General features: G+C 39.6%; 1 protein-coding gene across 1 annotated transcript in view; it reads left to right on the forward strand.

Moving 5' to 3' along the window:
• Positions 1-7,546: 7,546 nt before the first annotated feature.
• Positions 7,547-22,309, forward strand: part of LOC108668464 (cytochrome P450 2L1) — a 17,530-nt gene continuing 2,767 nt past the window's right edge. Inside the window, exons 1-11 of the mRNA XM_018155691.2 lie at positions 7,547-7,635; positions 11,088-11,177; positions 12,043-12,133; positions 14,675-14,808; positions 16,088-16,159; positions 16,589-16,735; positions 17,585-17,784; positions 18,706-18,826; positions 19,073-19,247; positions 21,086-21,203; positions 21,607-21,751. Coding sequence (XP_018011180.1) covers positions 11,093-11,177; positions 12,043-12,133; positions 14,675-14,808; positions 16,088-16,159; positions 16,589-16,735; positions 17,585-17,784; positions 18,706-18,826; positions 19,073-19,247; positions 21,086-21,203; positions 21,607-21,751 — 1,288 coding nt within the window. The 5' untranslated portion in view covers positions 7,547-7,635; positions 11,088-11,092. The remainder of the gene's footprint in view (positions 7,636-11,087; positions 11,178-12,042; positions 12,134-14,674; positions 14,809-16,087; positions 16,160-16,588; positions 16,736-17,584; positions 17,785-18,705; positions 18,827-19,072; positions 19,248-21,085; positions 21,204-21,606; positions 21,752-22,309) is intronic.

A 22,309-nucleotide genomic window follows, 5' to 3' on the forward strand; every position in this document is an offset into this window, starting at 1 on the left:
CTGATATCATCACTGAATGTGTCACTCGTACAGCAGATGAGAATAGGATGCGTAGTAGGTCTCACGGTCCAGCAACTGAATATTCTTATGTGCAAATTGAAACTCTCGATTATCTTAGGAAATAACCTCGTATGTATGTATATATGTTATGTTTTCATTTTCGACATACTTGAATTTTAATTGTCGCTGGTTATTGATTTGAGTACTTTATTTTTTGAATGATTTTTTATTATGCAACTTTTACCTGGATTCTTTAGGATTAATATGCATGGTTAAGTTGAATAAAAATTTCCTGGCTTGTAAATAGTTGAATTTTATGGTGTGCCATGTAATCTAAGAGTATCTGCGTGCATAAATGCATAGACTTATAAATCTTGATGTTCTTTCTTTTTATATGCTTTAAGTGCAATACTGTGTATTGCACTTGAGGGGGGTAATGTTAGGGTTTTAATTGGAGACATTTTTGAAATTTTATATTTAGAGACAACCTCACTGCTCACGTCCGCACTCTAGGAACGCTGCGCTAGTTATTGTTTGGTGCGGAGACGTGACGGAGGTCCGTGCCTTGTACTAATGCAGGATTTTAAGTGTGACTATCGTGTGAAAATATTATTGTGAATATATTTAATTGGAATACTGTTCTAATATGATTTTTGTTGTAAATTTTCATCATACTTAGCAACCTAATGATTTTTTACCATTTTATTGATTAGTTTTATTTAAATTTCAGGAAAGTTTAGGGCTAGAACTTAGAACATTAAATAAGGAATATAACTGTCTTTGAATTCCCCTCGAAACACGAAAAGTTTGTTGGGTAGAATTACGACCATGAGCCGCATTGAAACGTTGATGTTTGGGCCTAGTTGGCTTTTGAGTGAGACAACAGCGCGACAGCAATGTGTCTTGTTTTAGTAAATTGTTAGTGTTTTCCATGTTTCATGCCATCCTAAATGTGATTCTTTCTAACAACATTCAGCATTTAGTTCTATTTCATGGACTCAGTAGCTACAGTCTTAAATATTTGTGCGGCCTTACTGATAGCCTCTACATTGCAAATTGTATAATAATAATGCATTCGTTAAGATTATGGCCTATTTTTTCTTCACACATCGCAATTACGAAACTGCATGTGCCAAATTTGCATGTGTTTGTGTGTCACAAGTAATGTACTAGTTAACTCATTAGCGGACAATTAAGTTACCATATATGTTCGCATCAAATTGCTTCCCAGAAAGATCCACCAGCCGTCGGTATGTGTTAGATGTTAGATTATAACATCATTCCATGTAAAGCATTGTAGTGACTCGTATTCATAACTCGCACTATCATTTCTTGTCAAGGTCGTAGTTAATATTTTAAACCTTCAAAGTTGTGATCGTCAACCTCTGTAACTTAATTATTTTTTACTCGATTATTTATTTCGTGTTTCATCATTTCACTATTACATAATTTTATAATATTCGGTCGTTGAATCTTTTCAATTCTTGAGCACGGATTACACTCGTGTAATTTCTGAATGATTAAAATTCAGTAAACGACGAAATTATTTTTATATTTAAAATCGTACCATCAATTATTGTGAGTTAGTTTTAGACCACGCCAGCGGGTAAACATTAGCCAATCGCGTGTTAGCGTCATTTGCTTTGCGACGTCGTGGGGTGAACATCTACTAAGGGGTAAGATGCTAAGTTTTCACTAGAGTTCAATTTCTATTATGTAATGGAACATTTCAGTGTAACTGTCATAACTAAATACCAATAATTGTTCACTCTGTATTCTATTGATATTGTTATTCCATTGTGTGCATGGCATGTCGATTCTAACGGCCATCACTTATACAGGTGTTGGTCGGTCGGCGTCTTCGTTCTTCAACCCCTATAACTGAACCATGTCTTGTCATACTGTAATCTTGCTGTTCATTGTTCTTCCCGAGATGAAGTACTTAACACTTGTCAGCATTAAACCGCAGCTGCCACGTATCAGCCCAGTTAACTAAGCTGTCAAGATCATCTGGTAATTCGCTTTATTTGACGCATCCTTCACTGAATTATAAACTTTTTTGTCGTCGGCATATATGGAGCACACGCTGGACACTGCTTCTGGCAAATCGTTTATAAAAGTAATAATAAATAGGCCCAAGAACGCTTCCTTGTGGCACGCCACTGCGCACTGATGCCCAGTCTGACACGGTTCCGTTAATACTGACACGTTGTCGTCTACCTACTAGAAAATCTCTGATCCGTTGGAGTACGTTTCCCTCAATTCCCAAAGATTTCACTTTACGCAACAGCTGCTCATGCGGAACACTGTCAAATACTTTGGCAAAATCGAGGTACAATGCCGAGGTACAATGTCATATTAGAACTGATGAAATTGGAAACCATTCAAACCAAATGATCTTGTTTCAGTCATGGCTGATCATCATGCCTCACTATTGAAATTTTTAACGAAAATTTATTAGATGTATTGATAAAATTTTGCTTTCTAATGCATTACTCTCCTAAAACGATATATACAATAGAAGTGCTCAAGTGCAATGTTCGCTGCGCCTACGTCAGATGCTCTAGTGTCGGTACCAAAGCAAAAGAGTCTACCATGAAATATTCAAACTTTCTTTTTGTTCGCAAAAAGTAAGTTAGAAAATATTATAGCAGGAACTAATAAAAACCATTTATTTACGTTCCTGCTAAAAATTAACTGGTATCTTTCATCTTCTTCAGAATTGTGAAATTTATTCGAGTACCGTAACGTAAATAACATAATTTTGTAGGAATTAAATTATTGTTTGCTGCATTAACACTCATTAACATACATCATATGTAATTTTTGTCATGAATAGAATAATACATTAACATAAAGCAAATCCTAGACCATTGTGATTAATTAAGGTTTATATGTGAACTTTATTTGCACTATTCTATAAATAATTCCTAACTGTGAAAAAAAGAGTCCAATAGCAAGTCACTAACACAAGCCAACTTTTCAAACTCCCAACTGCCTTTGCAAAATCCCCAGCGACTGTAAAATTTCAACCCTCAGTTCAGCTGGTTAGATAACCTCCTTTTCTGCGTAAACGATACATAATACCAGCAAATAAATATATTTTGAGGCAAGTAAATGCTGTCGCATCAGCTAACTGTACCTAAGTTGCTAGCCATCACTGTGAAGATCTTGTAAACAAACTGAATTGGACTAGACCCTCCTGGTCAAGCTAAATCATGTTAGGTTATCAAATTAAAGTTTTTTATACCAGAAAACTGCAGAGATTTCAACGCTTGCAACCAGTTTCGAACCCGCAAGTCACAGCTCTACTCGTGTTGTTCTAAATCATGCGGCCAAATCACCGATATCTAAAATAATTCGAGCAGCTAGAACTTATACTCAAGTACACTTAACAAAGTGCTTATACCAACCACTCTGTTAACCGAGTTGTGAATCTTAAGCGAAATATTCACATGATCACTAATTATCATTATAATTATTTTGATTGAACTTGCTTGAATATTAATGGCCTCGATATATCAAGATTGCAAATAAAAATATATTAATCGTTTCTACTTCAAAAATATATCGAAATTGCAACTTTAAATCTTCTTAAATGATTAATGCTTCTTAACTACGAGCACAACTGTTATTAATCCCGTAGAATTATGATCGGTCTCGATATATTATTGATATAAATACATCGTCGGCAGGTCAGACCAATTCACTTATTTTCATCAGCTCAAGTAAATTAATAAATACATTCCTGAATGAAGTGAATGAAGGAGAAGGGAAGTAAAAAAAGCAGTAAACAAAGAGGCAGTAAAACACTGGCAGTAAACACGTATATTTAATTGTGAATATTGTAATCCTTCGTGGGGGATGTGTGACATTCACACATGTCAAACATGTGTGTGAAGACATATACAAACTGCTTTATACTTAACAAATTCCAGAGTACGTACCGGTATTTAGAAAAAAATTCCATCACTTTTACCTAACATGGTTTTTATAATCTTTGAATGTTAACACGTTGACTACGATTGCTTCATCTTGTACTATTATTTCATTTTTTGTAGTACTTCCTAATTAAATTTTAAATACTGCAAAAAGAAAATAAACGGAATTTTTATAGCGGAACCTACAAATAAAATTGTATTTATTGAGTAATCGGCCTTTTTGGCCTTTTTTGTTCTCGGATTTGGCCAATTTTAGGCAACCTGAATTATGTATCACTACGTCCTGGAGAAATACATTTTGTGGTACTAAAATGTACCACTTCGGAGTCAACGTGTTGACTGAGAAGAGAGTAGTCGGTGCAGCAGAACCAAACTTTGCCAGAACATGTACATGTATATCAAACATACACATCCACTTGTATATTGATTTGATCTTACAATTTTATTATGAATACATTTTTCTCTGCTGGTTCCAAATGGAACCGCTCGGCACTAATGGGTTAACGTTTGCAGCACAGAAAAACACTTCCTTTTTTCTTCATTCATTTGCAAATTCCATGACTTTCCATAACTTGATATGAAATCTCATGACTTTGTAGGCCTGGGACCATACCTTCAAAACTCGCTAAGTGAACGTAAGTACTTACGCTCTATTTCCTTGTCTATGATTGGTGGATTTTGCTTGAAAGGCCGTCAATGATTGGCTGATGAACTNGAAAGACGGTAGCATTCGTCTTTGCATCGACTACCGGAAGCTGAACTCGGTCACTAAAGCGGACCGATTCCCGATGCCAAACCTAACCGACCTTGTATTTAGCTTGCACGGAATGCAGTATTTCACTTCCTTGGACCTTGTTCGTGGCTACTACCAGATTCCTCTGGCCAAGTCAAGCCAAGAATATACTGCTTTCTCTACTTCACGCAGCCACTATCAATTTAAACGGTTGAGTTTCGGACTGAAGAATGCTCCTGCTGCATTCCAACGCGAAATGCAAGAAATCCTAAAAGGCTACTTGGGAAAACACGTGCTGGTGTACATCGATGACATCTTGATCATGTCCCGCACTCTTAATGAGCACCTAGACCTAGTCAGCTCTGTCTTGCACACCTTAGGAGAGTATGGCATTAAGATCAAGCCTTCTAAGTGCCAGTGGTTTCGCAGTAGTGTACCGTTTCTCGGGCACATCGTTGGGTCTACGGGACTGCATAAGGCCTGTCTCTTATACACATCTAGATGTGTATAAGAGACAGGGTATTAAGCGCTAAATAACTCCCCATTACTTCATAAAAGGAAATGTTTTGGAGTCCAGAAGTTATAAATAAATAGTAAACTGCTTTTTTATATTTTTATCCTTCTATATTCTCAGTAAACTTGTTATTTAAGCAGTCAAGTGATACAATAATGAATGATGAATAGCAGCAAAAATATTCATTGAAAATTTTACTTAACATCAAGGCTAAGAAATTTTTCACTGAGACTCAAAAATTAATTATTACACAAAATTATTATTATTGAAATTTTTTATTAAAAATTACTTTAATTATTATTAAAAGTTAAAAATTACATGAAATTGTTTTTTAGAATTTATACCAAAAATTACTAATTATACTAAAGATTTATAGCGCTACAGATACGACTAATTTATGATTTATGATAAAAATTATTCCAAGTAGAAGGAAACTATATATATTTGAATAAAATGTGTAATTTTACATTTATATTGTATAGAATTAAAACACAAACCACACAGAAATAAATGCTTGTCAATTTTGTATATCTTGTCAGAAATGAAGACATGGCAACTCACTCGTCAATTTTGTATATCTTGTCAGAAATGAAGACATGGCAACTCACTCGTCAATTTTGTATATCTTGTCAGAANTACACATCTAGATGTGTATAAGAGACAGATTAGTGCCCCCATTTATGGGGTTGGTGCTTCCAGTTTCCAGCCCTAGAGTGGGACTTTCTTCCCTGGAGTGGGACTCTCATCCCTGGAGTATTCTCCACCTTATCTGCATGTTTGTGACCATTCTGCCGCAAGGACACTTGAACAACTCTTCAGGCCTTACGTGGCCTGTCATATTATGAGCTGAACATAACTTAGTCATTATAAAAATTCTTCACAAATTTTCTAATCCATCAACAAGAATCTACATTGATTTGGAACGTAGCCCACGAAATATTATTGTGTGCTAATATTTATAATTAATTCCAGGCTAACATCATGAGGGCCCAAAAACTAATTTAGGAATTAATGAAATCTATGCCTTATATCAAAACCCCAGGTAAAATTTATTCATTAAACCAATTAAAAAATTTCCTGCATATACGGTACAGCTTTTTGCGTTAAACCAACAAAGTTGATGTCAAGGCTCATCTCAGAAAACTTATCGGTCAAGCACCTGCGATTCACTATAAATAGAATATACACTAGTAATCATATCGATAATCATCTTAATGATCAGATAAATAATTCATCTTATTGACTGAGTATTTGTCTGACATCTTATTTAGGTCAATATGCTTGATTTACTTATTATATTTCGATTATTGCCACTCGCTGTGGGAAAATGTTACCCTGAATGGCATTTAAAGATAGTTAAACTTCAATGTTGATGATAGTCAAACTTCAATGTTAATGATAGTTAAACTTCAATGTTGATGATAGTTAAGCTTCAATATTAAAGATAGTTAAGCTTAAACTTTAATGATAGTTAAACTTCAATGTTGATGATAGTCAAACTTCAATGTTAATGATAGTTAAACTTCAATGTTGATGATAGTTAAGCTTCAATATTAAAGATAGTTAAGCTTAAACTTTAATGATAGTTAAACTTCAATGTTAAAGATAGTTAAGCTTAAATATTAATGATAGTTAAAATTCAATTTTAATGATAGTTGAACTTCAATGTTAACAATAGTTAAACTTTATTACTAATAATAAAGAAAGAATTTGATCCAGATTTTCTCTCCATATCATTCATTATCATAGTGCATGAGATTGCATGCCACTCATCGTTATCAACAAACAAAGATATCAACGCAAGCATAACAGCTTTTGATAGCATTTATATAGATATTTGTATTCAAATATTATTAAATCAGATATATTTGATTAACATAATATGTGGTCACTCATGCTGATCACTCATGCTGATCACTCATGCTGATCACTCATGCTGATCACTCATGCAGATCAGTCATGCTGATCACTCATGCTGATACTCATGATGATCGCTCATGCTGATCACTAATGCTGATCACTCATGCTGATCACTCATGCTATATTGACGGCTTCCATGACGATAAATACTTAGCTACACTTTAACTTACACGAATGTCAGTGATCGAGTATATATAATAATAATGATAATAATGATAATAATAATAACAATCATAATATTAGTAATAATGATAATAATAATAACAATAGTAATAATAGTAAAAACGATAATAATAATAATAATAATGAGGATTATACATATAAATGCCTGGATCTTCTGTTGAAGATATAATATAAATAGATAAGAATGGCAGGTGAAGGTCTGAAGTTGCCTATATAAATGGCAGGTCCATAGATAAATGATCAGGTCCATATAGGTCTCAGGTTGCCTCCAGTATCTACAGTACAGAGGAACGCATCCTGGAGGCCAGTTTGTCCAACTTCACGCTAAGTTCATATTTATTTCCGTAAGTAAACACGCTATAGGGCAAAGCAACATATGATGCCAAGTGCTTAGAACCATAACACAATATGTCCACAGCCGCAGTTTAGGCATGGCCATACTGCATCTGGCCAAACCAACTCCAGCCTAACCTCTGCTGGCCTAACCTACTCTGGTTTAACCATTTCTGGCCTAACCAACTCCGGCCTAACCTACTTCGGCTTAAACTAATCCGTCCTAACCTAATCCAGCCTAACCTACTCCTGCCTAACCTCTTCTGGCCTAACCTATTCTGGCCTAACCCAGCAGGCATTCGGTGGTTGAATCAACGTTGAATCAACTACCTATTACGACATTGAGATCGGGGTGAAAGGAGGTTTAGAATGAAAATTGAAGCAACATCTTTCATTCAACGTCGTACTGATGTTACAATTCAACGTTGAATCAATGTTGCTACTACGACGTTGCTGCAACGTTGAATTCTATGGTTGAATCGACGTTGAAACAACTTCCTATTATGACGTTGAGATCGGGATGAAAAGTGGTTTAGAATGAAAATTGAAGCAACGTCTCTCATGAAACGTCGTACTGACGTTACAATGCAACGTTGAATCAATGTAATTACTACGACATTTCTGCAACGTCAAATTCTCTAGTTGAATCAACGTTGAAGAACCAACCTGTTTTTCGTCCGTAGCAGGATTCGAGCCCGGGATCGCTGGAGACCGCGCGACGCCATAGCAACCTTGACCACTGCAGCTCGCGCGTGAGCAATAGAAATAAACTAAAGAATTGTTCGACTCCTTGAAAATTAAAGTGCATTCTCTGGTCATTAATCGTTCACTTATATATATGTATTTCATTCAATGTTGGCGTGATCACATTAGTTCCATGTCGGTAAATAGCTAAACATTCAACGTACCGATATCGACCATTTTTCAACGTTGAAATAAGGTTGTCCTACGTCCGTTCTAGCTTTGGTCAGATTTCGACGTTGATCGGACGTTTAACAATAAATAAACATTCAACTTACCAATATCGACGTTGTTTCAACGTTGAAATAAGGTTGTTTTACGTCTGTTCTAGTTTTGGTCAAATTTCGACGTTGATCGGACGTTTAAAAATAAACATTCAACGTACCAAAATATCGACGTTTTTTCAACGTTTAAATAAAGTTGTTTACGTCCGTTCTAGTGTTGGTCAGATTTCGATGTTGATCAGAAGTTTAAAATAAATAAACATTCAACGTACCAATATAGACGTTGTTTCAACGTTGAAATAAGGTTGTTTTACGTCCGTTCTAGTTTTGGTCAGATTTCGGCGTTGATCGGACGTTAATAATTAAAAAAACATCAACGTACCAATATCGACATTGTTTCAACGTTGAAATAAGGCTGTTTTACGTCCGTTCTAGTTTTGGTCAGATTTCGACGTTGATTGGACGATTAAAAATGAATAAACATTCAACGTACCAATATCGACGTTGTTTCAACGTTGAAATAAGGTTGTTTTACGTCCGTTATAGTTTTGGTTAGATTTCGACGTTGATCGGACGTTTAAGAATGAATAAACATTCAACGTACCAATATCGACGTTGTTTCAACGTTGAAATAAGGTTGTTTTACGTCCGTTCTAGTTTTGGTCAGATTTCGACGTTGATCGGACGTTTACAAATAAATAAACACTCAACGTAACAATATCGACGTCGTTTCAACGTTTAAATAATGGTGATTTACGACCCTTCTAGTGTTGGTCAGATTTCGACGTTGATATGACGTTTAGTTTTGGTTGTTCAGCATATCAATCCGAAATCAACCAATAATCAACATTGTTTCAACGTCAGATGCCTGCTGTGAACCTACTCTGGTTGGTTTAACCACATCTTGCCTAACCTACTCCAGCCTAACCTCTTCAGGCCTAACCTACACTGAGAGAAATGGGCGGGTCTGGATGACCCACTTTGATGAGTCAACCGCGTCCGAAAATCGATGCACTTTTTTGACTCACTTGCCCCATTTGTGGGTCATACTGACCCATTAAATTCCAGGCATGACTCACTTGTGACGTCAAATCTCTTATGACGCCACCCGTAGCATGGATACGTAGTTAGCATCTGAGCGTCAGAGCGATTTAACGCCACAAGTGAGTCATGCTTGAAATTTAATGGGTCAGTATGACCCACAAATGGGGCAAGTGAGTCAAAAAAGTGCATCGATTTTCGGACGCGGTTGACTCATCAAAGTGGGTCATTCAGACCCGCCCATTTCTTTCAGTGTACTCTTGTTTAACCACTTCTGGCCAAACCTACTCCGGCCTAACCTCTTCTGGCCTAACTTACTCTGGTTTAACCACTTCTGGCCTAACCTACTGCGGCCTAACCTCACCTGGCCTAACCTAACTAGCTGCAGTATAACCACTTCTGGCCTAACGTACTCTGGCCTTGTCCCCAATTAATGACCTAACCTACTCCTGCCTAACCCTCAATGGCCTAAACTCTCCTGACTTAACCTTCTTCGGCTTAAGCTCTTCTGGACTAACATTTGCAAGTTGTAATATTCGTCCACCCAAATGACTTAACCCATTGGACCTAACATAACCTTATTTGAAGCCGGAAGTTAGAGAGTGAATGCAAGTGAGCGGGAAAAGCAAGTCATTGGATGCAAAAAAAGTTGCGTGTCCGGGAAGCGGGCAGGTTAGGCCGGAATAAGTTATCACAGAAGAGTTTAGGCCATAAGAGGATAGGCCGAAGTAGGCGAGGTCAGCTCTTCTAGCGTCTAGCTCTGTGGCTGAATTAAGTTATTGCATGCTGAGGTTAAGGGTTAACTCTAGGGAATATTCAAGATTTGAATATTTGGCCCACGGCTGCGCTCCCAGTGCCTGTCCTCAGATGTGTTCAGTTCACTTTTCGGTTCACTAAAATGAACAAACCTTTTTTCTAATCGTAAACCTGGATTATATTATCGCTTTTACCGAAATGAGTGATACTTTGTCCAACTATCGATGTACGTTTTGCTCCTGTGTTGTTCATCCGGCTACTCAGAGAAATTATTTGGGCATTCTTCAAGTTTTGAGGTACTTTTTCTCTCTGAGTGGGTTTGGCGCAGTTTGGCACTGACTCTGTTTTGCGAAGCAAAACAGTGTCAGTGCCAAACTGCCGGAAGCGTGTCGCTACTCAAACAATATGGCCCTTATTTTCGTCAAAATTTAATTTTTTGAGTAAGACAGAGGTTTTTTAGGGGGGGGGGCTACAATATGCTTTTTTTACCTCAGAAAATTCAAAATGAAAATATAAATAAACAACAATTTGGCCACCACAATTTTTACCAACTAGATTTACCAGTCCACCTTTGCCACTCGGCCACCGTGATCTTAATCAACTATGTATATGTAGCAGTCTATTTTTACCAGTGATAAACTTCTACTTGCCAACGTTATTTTAAGAAATTTCTTCGTGTCAGTAATAAATTTTCCCGCCAGAGGTCATGTTGGTCGCGGTGTTACTGATGTGCGCGCTGCTGCTGCTCTACGCGGTGCTGCGGGATCGCCGTCCCCGCAACTGTCCGCCTGGTGAGTGCTTGGGGGCTGTCTGGTGAGTGACGTCTGTCTGGAGCGTGAGGTTTGTCTGGTGGGTGAAGTCTGCCTGGTTATAAGGTAACGGAGCTTTCCTGGTGAAAGAGCTTGTCTGGTGGGTTGAGCTTGTCTGGTGGGTTGAGCTTGTCTGGTGGGTTGAGCTTGTCTGGTGGTTGGAGCTGTTGGGTGGGAGGAGCTTTTCTAATGGGTGGGGCCCTTTTTTGCGGATTTCTTACTCATTTACGGAAAAAAAGGCGCTAATGTGCTCGTCATGTCTGTCTGTCCGTCTATCTGTCTGTCCGTCTGTCCGTGACTTCACGTTTTCGTCGACGAGAAAATGCGCTCTCCGTCACTCACTGCAGTGAGTACTGAGTTATATTTTTGGAGGGTTAGGCTTGTTAAGTGCGTGGAGCTTATTTTTTGTGTGAGGCCTGTCATCGAAGTGGGACTTATTTGTGAATGGATCCTTCTTGAGGACGGGGCCTATCTGGTGGGTGCGGCTCACTGGACTGTCTAGGGGGTGGGTCTTTTCTGTTGGGTGGAGCTTGCCAGGTGGGTTAAGTCCGCCTGGTGGGGTTGGGGCCCGTTTGGCGAGTGGGGATCGTCTAGTGAGTGTGACCTGTCAGGTATTTCGCTTACAAGTCTAACTGAGATCCTGTACGTCCTCCGCTCCTAGGGCCTACTGAGATCCGGTATTTTGCTCATATATCCTACTAAAATTCCGTCCTCCTTTCACAGGTCTTGCTGAGATCCCAAATTCCGTTCATAGGCCCTACTGAGATCCCGTATTTCGCTCACAGGTCCTACTGAAATCCCGTATTTTGCTCACAGGCCATACTGAAATCCCGTATTTTGCTCACAGGTCCTACTGAGATTCCATTTTTCGGAGGCATGCCGTTCGTCGACGAATTTGTGGCCGATAAACTCAAGAAGAACTACGGCGATATCGTCATGTGAGTAACTAAATAAAATGCTCCAACGTCTAAGCAAATGCTATTGAAGTGAGGTTGACAGAGTCGTATTTCACTTTTTATTGATAGAAACTGCACACAAAGCTTCAGGGAAAATCAATATCGCTTCACCAAGTTGTCGTACATCTTGGCAAACCAATAATACTGGTGAGTGCGCATCTATTATACTGACGTGACACGCTGGGCTCGTCACTCCACTATACCATTTCAAGTTTCATCGCGTCAACATTTTATTTCAAAAGTTAATAGTCTAAACTTATTTCCAAAATTATCCTAATAAACAAAACTATCAAAATGTAATTCACAGTACATTGAACAGCTTCAAATACAGTGATCAAAAACATTTTTATTTAGCCGCAAAAAACTTATATTTGAGCTGAAACAGTTATCTGCAAGTAATATAAAGAAACAAACTCTCAGCACAACGTACAACCGCTCTTTGCAGCCCATTGAAACTGTTGTTCGGGATCAATCGGGTGTCTCATTATAATCATTAATTGTATATGATTGAGACGTAATATTCACTTGACCTGATAGAGATTGATGACATGAGTCAGCATCTGGAAGACACGTGATAGACCTTAGTAGTGATCACGATCAAGACCTTAGTAGTGGGCAGAAGTACAGGCTATATAAGGGCTAGCAACCTTAAGTAAGGCCTCCAGCAGCAGTAGTTGATAAGCGCTTCGCGATCTAACGCGCGTCGGTACCCAGATAAAATTTAGGGCAGTAAATAGAGCAGGCCGTCGCCGGCTGCAGAGCCCACGTAGAGACGCGACAGAGCCGCGATAGAGCAGAAATGTCCGCTTTAGAGACGATATCGCCAGCCGCGTATCAGCGCTAATTAGCTTCTGAGTACCTGCCCAGGAGTGCTCTGTCCTGCCGTCACGCAGCCCTTACTGAGCACCGCCTGCTCAAACCTGCCCAACGCCTGCTCTGGGGCGGCTCTGGCAGCGTACGCGGCAGTTACGCGTTACCGTTTGTCAACGATTCAAAAATTTTTACCTTCTCTCTCTGAGAACACCTAGACTTCTCTCTTGCAATGACAGGTTGTATTGGCATTGGTTTTTCACATTCATATCGTATTGACATTAACAACGGTATTTAGAAACTAACACATTCAATTATCGAGGAAATATACACATCAAACTACTCACCGCTATGAACTATCTGAGAACGTCGTCGGCAGCTCCGAGAATCGAACGCTGATCCTCCGCGTCGTAGCCCACGCCTGTACCAGCTTGGCCACGCGATCACCTTACCAGCCGAGGCTCTATGAACTACTTTTAACTATAATACGGATGCCACATTACGTTTACGGCATTACGTTCAATTATCCTTCGTTGAACTTGATAGATATTATTCATAATGCACTAATTTCAAGAAATGAACAAAGTAGCCATTCGTATGATCCCGTCAGATAGATAAAAGCGAATATTAGAGCTAAATTTGTCAAATAAATTATCCTATTGCATTAGCTTCATGTCATTCGATAGTTTGATAGGAAAATTAACAACGCACTCAAATCATTAGTACCCGGCGCCGGTCTCGGCTCAAAATTTTAACTGGGATAGTCATGCAACCATATCTTCTGGTGGAGCTTAATTTAAAATTAGCTCTGACACTGTCGTGCCTCGTGCCTCATGTGTCGTGCCTCGTGTCTCGTGTCATCACAACACATCACATCACACGTCTCACATCACAAATCACACATCACAAATCACAAATCACAAATCACAAATCACATATCACATATCACATATCACGTATCACATATGACGTATCACATATCACATATCATATATCACATATCACCAATCACATATCACCAATCACATATCACATATCACGTATCACATATTACATATCACATATCACATATCACGAATCACATATCACCTATCACATATCACATATCACATCAAACATCACATCACTTATCATATCACATCACATCACATATCATATCATGTATCAAATATCATATCATATATCAGTTCATATTATATATCATTTCATATCATATATCATATCATATGTCATATCATATCATCATTTCATATCATCGTGATGACTGTGCTGAAGAGTAGGCCTGATGTGGCCTGTCGCCGATTCATGTACTTTTCGTGATTTGTTCACAGGAGATCTAAAATATTTTTTCCAAACTGCCGATAGTTTGAAGTAGCTACTAGACTTACACCGGGTTCGATAAGGGGCTAGGCATTTCAAGTCTGAACATATATTTTTCCATAGCTTTATCTAGTCTGTTCTTGAACGCGTTTATACTCGGAGCGCCAACGATGTAATCAGGAAGGCTGTTGCACATGTCGGTGATTCGAAGTGAGAAGACCAACTTCAAACGCCCTGCGTCCCATGACTCAATTACCTCCTGCAGGCACCATTGGATCTCGTGACCCACTTCAACGCACTGGTTCCCATGACTCACTTACCTCCTGCAGGTTCCATTGGATCTCATGACCCACTTTAACGCACTGGGTCTCATGACTCACTTACCTCGTGCAGGTGCCGCATCGGGTCATATCGCTTGGTGCTCCTCTTCGACTACCACGTCGCCAAGGAGGTGCTCGCCAGAAAAGAGTTCGCCGACCGACCGAGTTTCTTCGAAAACATGAACATCGACGACCAAAGAACTGGAGGTAATAACGGTTAAGGCAAATAATTAGAGAATAAGATAAATTATTCGATACCATTAATTATTAATTGTAAACAATTATCAGGTAGAACATCGATGTAATAAAAAAGTTTTTGTAGGAGCTGAAGACATTTTTGCATGTCTGACAATCCTACTGTCGTGATTGCGTTTTTTCGCGGTTGTCCATGTTGAAAGAATGTGATGGTGATATTAAATCATTTCTGAATTCTGTTAGCTAATATTACGCTAACATTTAACGTAATATTAGGTGGAGGTTAGTGAGTAGTGACCGTGCGACAACTATCATGGCCTGGGTTGGAAAAGTTTCCCGCCATCAATTTCTTTCTCTGCATTTGGGAAATTTGTTATATTTTCTATACGTGGCACTGAGGCCAGGCATTAAATGGCACTTAGGCCAAGAGTTGCATGGCACTGAGACCAAGTGTTACATGGTACTGAGGCCAAGTGTTGCATGGCACTGAGGCCAGTCATTGAATGGCACTGATGCCAAGTGTTGCATGACACTGAGGCCAAATGTTGCATGGCACTGAGGCCAAGTGTTGCATGGCACTAAGGCCGTGTTGCATGACACTGAGGCCAAGTGTTGCATGACACTAAGGTCAATTGTTGCATGGCACTGAGGCCAATTGTTGCATGGCACTAAAGCCAAGTGCTAAATGGCACTGAGGCCACGTGCTAAATGGCACTGAGGCCAAGTGTTGCATGTCACTAAGGCCAAGTGCTAAATGGCAATGAGGCCAAGTGTTACATGACACTGAGGCCAAGTGCTGCATGACACTTAGGCCAAGTATTACATGGTACTGAGGCCAAGTGTTGCATGGCACTGAGGCCAAGTGTTGCATGGCACTGAGGCCAAGTGTTGCATGGCACTGAGGCCAAATGTTGCATGGCACTGAGGCCAAGTGTTGCATGTCACTAAGGCCAATTGTTGCATGGCACTGAGGCCAAGTGTTGCATGGCACTGAGGCCAAGTGCTAAATGGCACTGAGGCCAAGTGTTGCAAATCACTGAGGCCAAGTGTTGCATGGCACTGAGGCCAAGTGTTGCTTGGCACTGAGGCCAAGTGTTGCATGGCACTGAGGCCAAGTGTTGCATGGCACTGAGGCCAGGTGTTGCATGACACTGAGGCCAAGTGTTGCATGGCACTGAGGCCAAGTGTTGCATGACACTGAGGTCAAGTGTTGCATGGCACTGAGGCCAAGTTATGCATGGCACTGAGGCCAAGTGTTGCGCTGCACTGAGGCCAAGTTTCTCTCTGCCAGGAGTGCTCCTCAGCAACGGTCAGCAGTGGCAGCATGACAGACGTTTTGTTCTGCGCAGCCTTCGTGACTTGGGTGAATCTAATTAGGATTATTATGAATAATTTTATTATTTTTTGTTACTTCACACATAATTAAACTTATTGATACATACATCCGTAATCCTGCAGCGCAATTAATAATTGACGCTTTAGAATTACGTTTAATAATTAAAACATTATTATGTGACGCTTGAACTTCGTGCATTATAACAGTCGATGTCAGGCATGGGCATTAGCTTCATTTACGGTTATTTAAGCCGTACTTAATATATAACTGTTAATAAAGATATAATAATCAACAGTTATTAAACAATAAATAAATTCAATATCTAAGAAACGGAGAGTAGCTTCATGTATGCCTATTTAACCGTTACTAAATACACAAGAGTGTATAAATATATAACTGTTAATGAATATATAATGATGAACAGTTATTAAACAATAAATAGATTCAATATGTCAGGCATGGGCAAGAGCTACCTGGAAGAGGCCATCAACATGGAAGCTGAGGCGCTAGTGCAGGACCTGAGGCTCTACAGGGCCGAGGCCGTCATGTTCCCTGACAGCTTCCGTACAGCGGCGCTGAACATCATCTGGCAGATGGTGGCTAGTGAGTAGTGATGGTGAACTAGAGGTGGCTAGTGATGGTGAACTAGTGGTGGCTAGTGAGTAGTGATGGTGAACTAGAGGTGGCTAGTGATGGTGAACTAGAGGTGGCTAGTGATGGTGAACTAGTGGTGGCTAGTGAGTAGTGATGGTGAACTGGTGGTGGCTAGTGAGTAGTGATGGTGAACTTGTGGCGGCTGGTGAGTAGTGATGGTGAACTAGTGGTGGCTAGTTAGTAGTGATGGTGAACTGGTGGTGGCTAGTGAGTAGTGACGGTGAACTAGTGGTGCTAGTGATGGTGAACTAGTGGTGACTAGTGAGTAGTGATGGTGAACTGGTGGTGCTAGTGAGTAGTGATGGTGAACTGGTGGTGGCTAGTGATGGTGAACTAGTGGTGGCTAGTGATGGTGAACTAGTGGTGGCTAGTGAGTAGTGATGGTGAACTGGGGTGGCTAGTAAGTAGTGTCAGATGGTGGATAATGAATATTAATATTATATGTCATCATAATCAACGTGCTGATGGTACCTAGTGAAGGAAAGTAGGAAACAATCTCAACATTATCCTCAAATGTAATAATATGATCGGATCAAATTATTATCTTCTAATAAGTTATTCCTTTGCGTCCAGGGTTATTTTTATGAGGAAACCTTTAAAACTCTCGCTTATCGCCCGATTCCCAATATATTCATTACCGCGAAAAAAACTGTCCAATGTAAGAGAATGTCGGCCTGAATAACAATTAAGATGATTGCTAAAAGTGTCGATGATTCATAAGCCAACGATTTTCGTACAAAAATTTGTAGAAATTTTCAAATAAAAATTAAAAATCTACATTTTTCCATTGCCTTGCAGGCACTCGATTCGACCTGAGGTCCAAGGAAGTAGAACGCATCTACAATTTAACGAAAGGTTTTCAGCGGAACTTTTCGGTTGTGAACTTCATACCGACGTTCATCCCAGTTCTTGATAAATTCCCGGAGTTCATCAAAAACAAAATATTTGGGGAAGATCTTTTCCAGAAAGTCCTTGGAGAAATGAGGAACGTTGTACGCGTGGGTATTGCATTGGATTGAAAAAAGGAAATGCCGTTTGTTTGAAAATAGTTCCAATTAAAAAGTGGAAATTCATACACGTGGGTACTGTCTTTGGTTGAAAATGAGTAAGGTCGTTCGAGAGGGTTTTGTTTTAAATGGGACCGTCTACCCTCCGGAAAAACTTCTATAGTTATTATCCGATCATCATGAAACTTCACGTAAAAAATGTAAAACTTCTTCAGCGTAAAATGTAAAAAAAATAACATTTTGCTCCTGGGAATTTTTCGACAAAATTGATAGAAAACGTGAAATTCATAGAAAACGGCCAAAAACGGGTACTTTAGAAAATCTATCTCCTACAAATATCGTCCTACAACATCGAGACACGTATCATTCGATTCGTAAAGACCATACCTATCGACCAACCCATCACTTTTTTCATTTTCCCCATAGTTTTTTTTATGCGCGTTTTTCCCATTTTTCTAAACCGGAAAACGCCATAATTTGAAATTTTAGGGTAGACGGTCCCCTTAATGAGAAATGTTAGGTGCTTGCCTTTCCATGCATGAACCAGCGTCATTCAATTTGATATGTTTTTTTATTTCGGTTAAAATTTAGTAACCTCGTTCAAGTTGATATTATATTCGACTGACGGCTGTCAAGGCACAGACTCAGCGTAACTGTTCACTTCAGAGAGGAATTCAGCGACGTCGTTATAATTAAATATCGCTATTGGAAATGCAATTAGTATGTCATACGAACAGTGCTTCAAGTGTTTGATAATTTACAATAAAAAAACGCAGAAATAGACCAAATGAATATGTAAATATTAATTAATATAAAAAGGTTAATTAAATGATGAAAACTTTTAAATCACGTTCAAAATCAGAGAGAAATTTTCATTAAGATGCATCCCTGTAAATATTTTGTTGTGTTCAGAAAACCATCAACGAACACCTGAAGGAATACGACGCCGATCATCCACGGGACCTCATCGACGACTACATCAAAGAAATGGACCAGAACTCTAGCACTGAAGGCTCCTTGTTTCGGAGGGGAGGTATGGGGCAGGGGAACATCAAAGGGGTGGTACGGGGCAGGGGTACATCAAAGGGGAGGTACGGGGCAGGGGTACATCAAAGGGGTGGTACGGGGCAGGGGTACATCAAAGGGGAGGTACGGGGCAGGGGGTACATCAAAGGGGAAGTACGGTGGAAGGACTTGATCAAAGTGGAGGAAGAAATACATCAATAACTTATATTTTTACCCCATAAATATATTTATATTCATCAACCTTTAATTGCAGCTCTGGACCAGATCGTCAACGACATGTTCCAGACGGGTTCAGACACCATCAATAACATCCTTAGGTGGGTTGTTTACTTGCTGGCCCGCTACCCGGAGGCGGCGAAAAGAATGCAGGACCAAATCGACTCGGTGGTGCCACGGGACACTATGGTTTCTCTCAGTGATAAGCCAAGGTATGATATTCGGTAGTTTCAAACATTTAATCATAATAGTACTCTTCAATGGTATCTTATGATTTAAACTTCGAGCCATTTCAAGATAGGGAATTAACGGTTTCATAAATAGGGCGGTTGAATTATCACGGACAAAGTCGTGGCCTAACTAACCCAACAAAATTTAGATCCGGACCAAACTCTGAAACAGGTGTCGCCTAAGACTCTGGGAGCACGCCTCTTATGTCCGCTTAGGGCATTAGAAAATCTTTTAGAAATCTATCGCGTATCTTTCAAGCACCCTTCACATACCTCTATAGCACATTTGACGTACTTTCTAAGCACCATCTACGTACCCTATAAGCACCTTTCATGAGCCATTCCCAAATAAAAATTAAGGGTGGTGCACCGATGATTATAGGTGGCAATCGTAGTTTATAGGTGGCGTAACAGTGGGTGGCCCGATCTGTCAAAAATCGACAATAAAACATCAATAAATCGAGAGGGTGGCGAGTATAGGTGGCAGTCATCGATGAATCATTGATGAAGTATAGGTTCTGAATAATCGGTAGCGCATTGCAGGAAAATCTCTTTTAAGCCACTGAAAACCTTTTGCCTACACTCTGCACGGAGGTATTTGCCACTGTAATAATTTATCCAACATAGAAAGGTGTTATTGGGTTGCGGGTCATTCGAGATCAAGACAAAACCATGACTTCGTTCTGTCTGCTTGGCTTTTAAGATTGGCCACTGGCCATGTATCAGACTCTTCCTGATATAAATTGTCCGAGGAACGATGGAAAATTTTACTGCAATATACACAGTTTTTCCATTGATGACAGCGAATCCAATTTCTCATGTTTACCTGAAATATTGCGTAAATTTATTGTGAATTTTGCGTATGCGCCAACTGGCTGTGTTGGAAATATTGCGATCAATTAAGACTAATTATATAATTATTGCTTCATTAAGTATAAATTGTTTGGGTCGATTAAGTGTGTTCCATAATATTTACAATTTTCTCAAGTTGCCCAATTTATCTAAATTCAAAAGCCACGTTGACGTAGTCGACAGCGGCTCGGCATCTTTGTAAAGCACAGCGGAGACATCAAGCGCAGCGAGAGATTAGAGAGTCCAGTAAGCACGCGTTCATACCGGTTGGGTTGACGCACGGGTTGGCTTGACGCGCGTCGGTGTTGAGCTTGCTATTAATCTTTACCTCGTCCTGCTTGAAACATGTGCTTTCCGGGTAATTTGCTCGTCACAAAAGTATCCTTTTTACGCAAAGGATACGAGTAAAAATTCGGTTTTCCATCCTGACTTCGATAGTGAAATTTAATATACAGTCAGATAATGATTTCGATTTTAAGATTAAATTTCTAATAAAGTGGCCCCGGTATCTTTCCTAAGCAAAAGACTAAAGATTAGGCTAGAGAAAAATAGTGACTAGAAGTGGTGCATGTATTTCATGCCTGACATTTCAAAATAATCATGTAATATCAATTCCTTATATCACGTAAGAATATTCTTGGTGATAATATATCAATGTTGCCACATTTCAGCGTCACACACAAATTAAGCACATTTCAGCGTCATTTAAGCTTAAGCCCTTAACATACATCATAGCTATCTTTCAGGCGCCCTTTAAGCACACCGTGTACGTATTTGAAGAGCCTTTCACGTACCACTAAAGGACCTTTTACGTACTTTTTATCACCTTTAACTTACCATTTAAGCACCTTTCACGCACCTTTCAAACACTTTTCACATTCCACTGATATGGCTTCAAAGTACTTTTTAAGCACTATTTACGCGCCTTTTACGCACTTATTAAACACCTTTACTGTTGCTGTTCTCAGCCTGCCTCAGGTCGAGGCGTTCATAATGGAGACGCTTCGCTACTCCTCCTTGCTCCCCATCCACGTCCAGAGGATGGCCACCCAAGACACGACCATCGGGGGTTATTTCATCCCCAAGGTGGGTACTTCATCCCCAAGGTGGGTAATTCATCCCCAAGGTGGGTACTTCATTCCCAATGTGGTACTTCATCCCCAAGGTGGGCACTTTATCCCCAACATGGGTATAATTTTTCCCCAATGTAGGTAATTCATAAACAGGCCGAGTGACGCCTTTGCTGCAAGACAAAGGGTTGGACCCCTCCTGTTTGCAGGACTTTTGCTAGAATAATATTGACAAAGGTTAATGTATCCGTAAGACAGAGTGTTGAACCACTCCTTTTGCTAGAATAATATAGACAAAGGTTAAAGTATCCTTAAGACAGAGTGTTGAACAACTCATTTTGGCAGGGCTTTTGCCAGAATAATATTGACAAAAGTCAGTGTATCCGTAAGACAAAGGGTTGAACCCCTCTTTCTGGTAGGGCACGCTGCTACGTGTAGGCAGCTACTCGATCCACTTCGATCCCCGCTACTGGACCGACCCTGAGGACTTCAACCCCGACCGCTTCCTGGACCCCAGTGGCAGATACGTGGCACCAAAAAATGGTTTCATGGCCTTTGGTGCAGGTAGGTGCAAGTGACATTTTAAATGAATTTTAAATTAAAGATACAAGTATTTCGACGTATTTCTGGGTTCAAATAATCTAAACAATGGTTTGACATTTGAAAATTTAAATAAATGAATTAGCTGGTCATCAATTGCGTATGTAGTAATATGTAAATACTGCGAACCTATACTAAAGTAGCGGCCTAAGTACGAGTAGAGGCCAAAGTTCAAGTAGCGTACTAAATCCACGTAGCGTCCTAAATACACGTAGCGGCCTAAACACGTAGCGGTCTAAACACGTAGCGTCCTAAGTACACGTGGCGGCCTAAGTACACCTAGTGACCTATGTACACGTAGCGGCCTAAGTACACGTAGTGGCCTAAGAACACGTGGCGGCCTAAATACACGTAGCGGCCTAAGTACACATAGCGGCCTAATATCAGGTTTCCAAGGGACATTTTATTATAATTTACGACGTTTCGAATGCAACTTCATTCATTATCAAGTAGAGGACGAGTTTTGCAACAAGTGAATTTGAAATTTTGAAATGACAATAGTACAAACATAGGGTATTATGG

The sequence above is a fragment of the Hyalella azteca genome, unplaced genomic scaffold (genome assembly GCF_000764305.2).
Source record: "Hyalella azteca isolate HAZT.00-mixed unplaced genomic scaffold, Hazt_2.0.2 contig5106, whole genome shotgun sequence".
NCBI lineage: Eukaryota > Metazoa > Arthropoda > Malacostraca > Amphipoda > Hyalellidae > Hyalella > Hyalella azteca.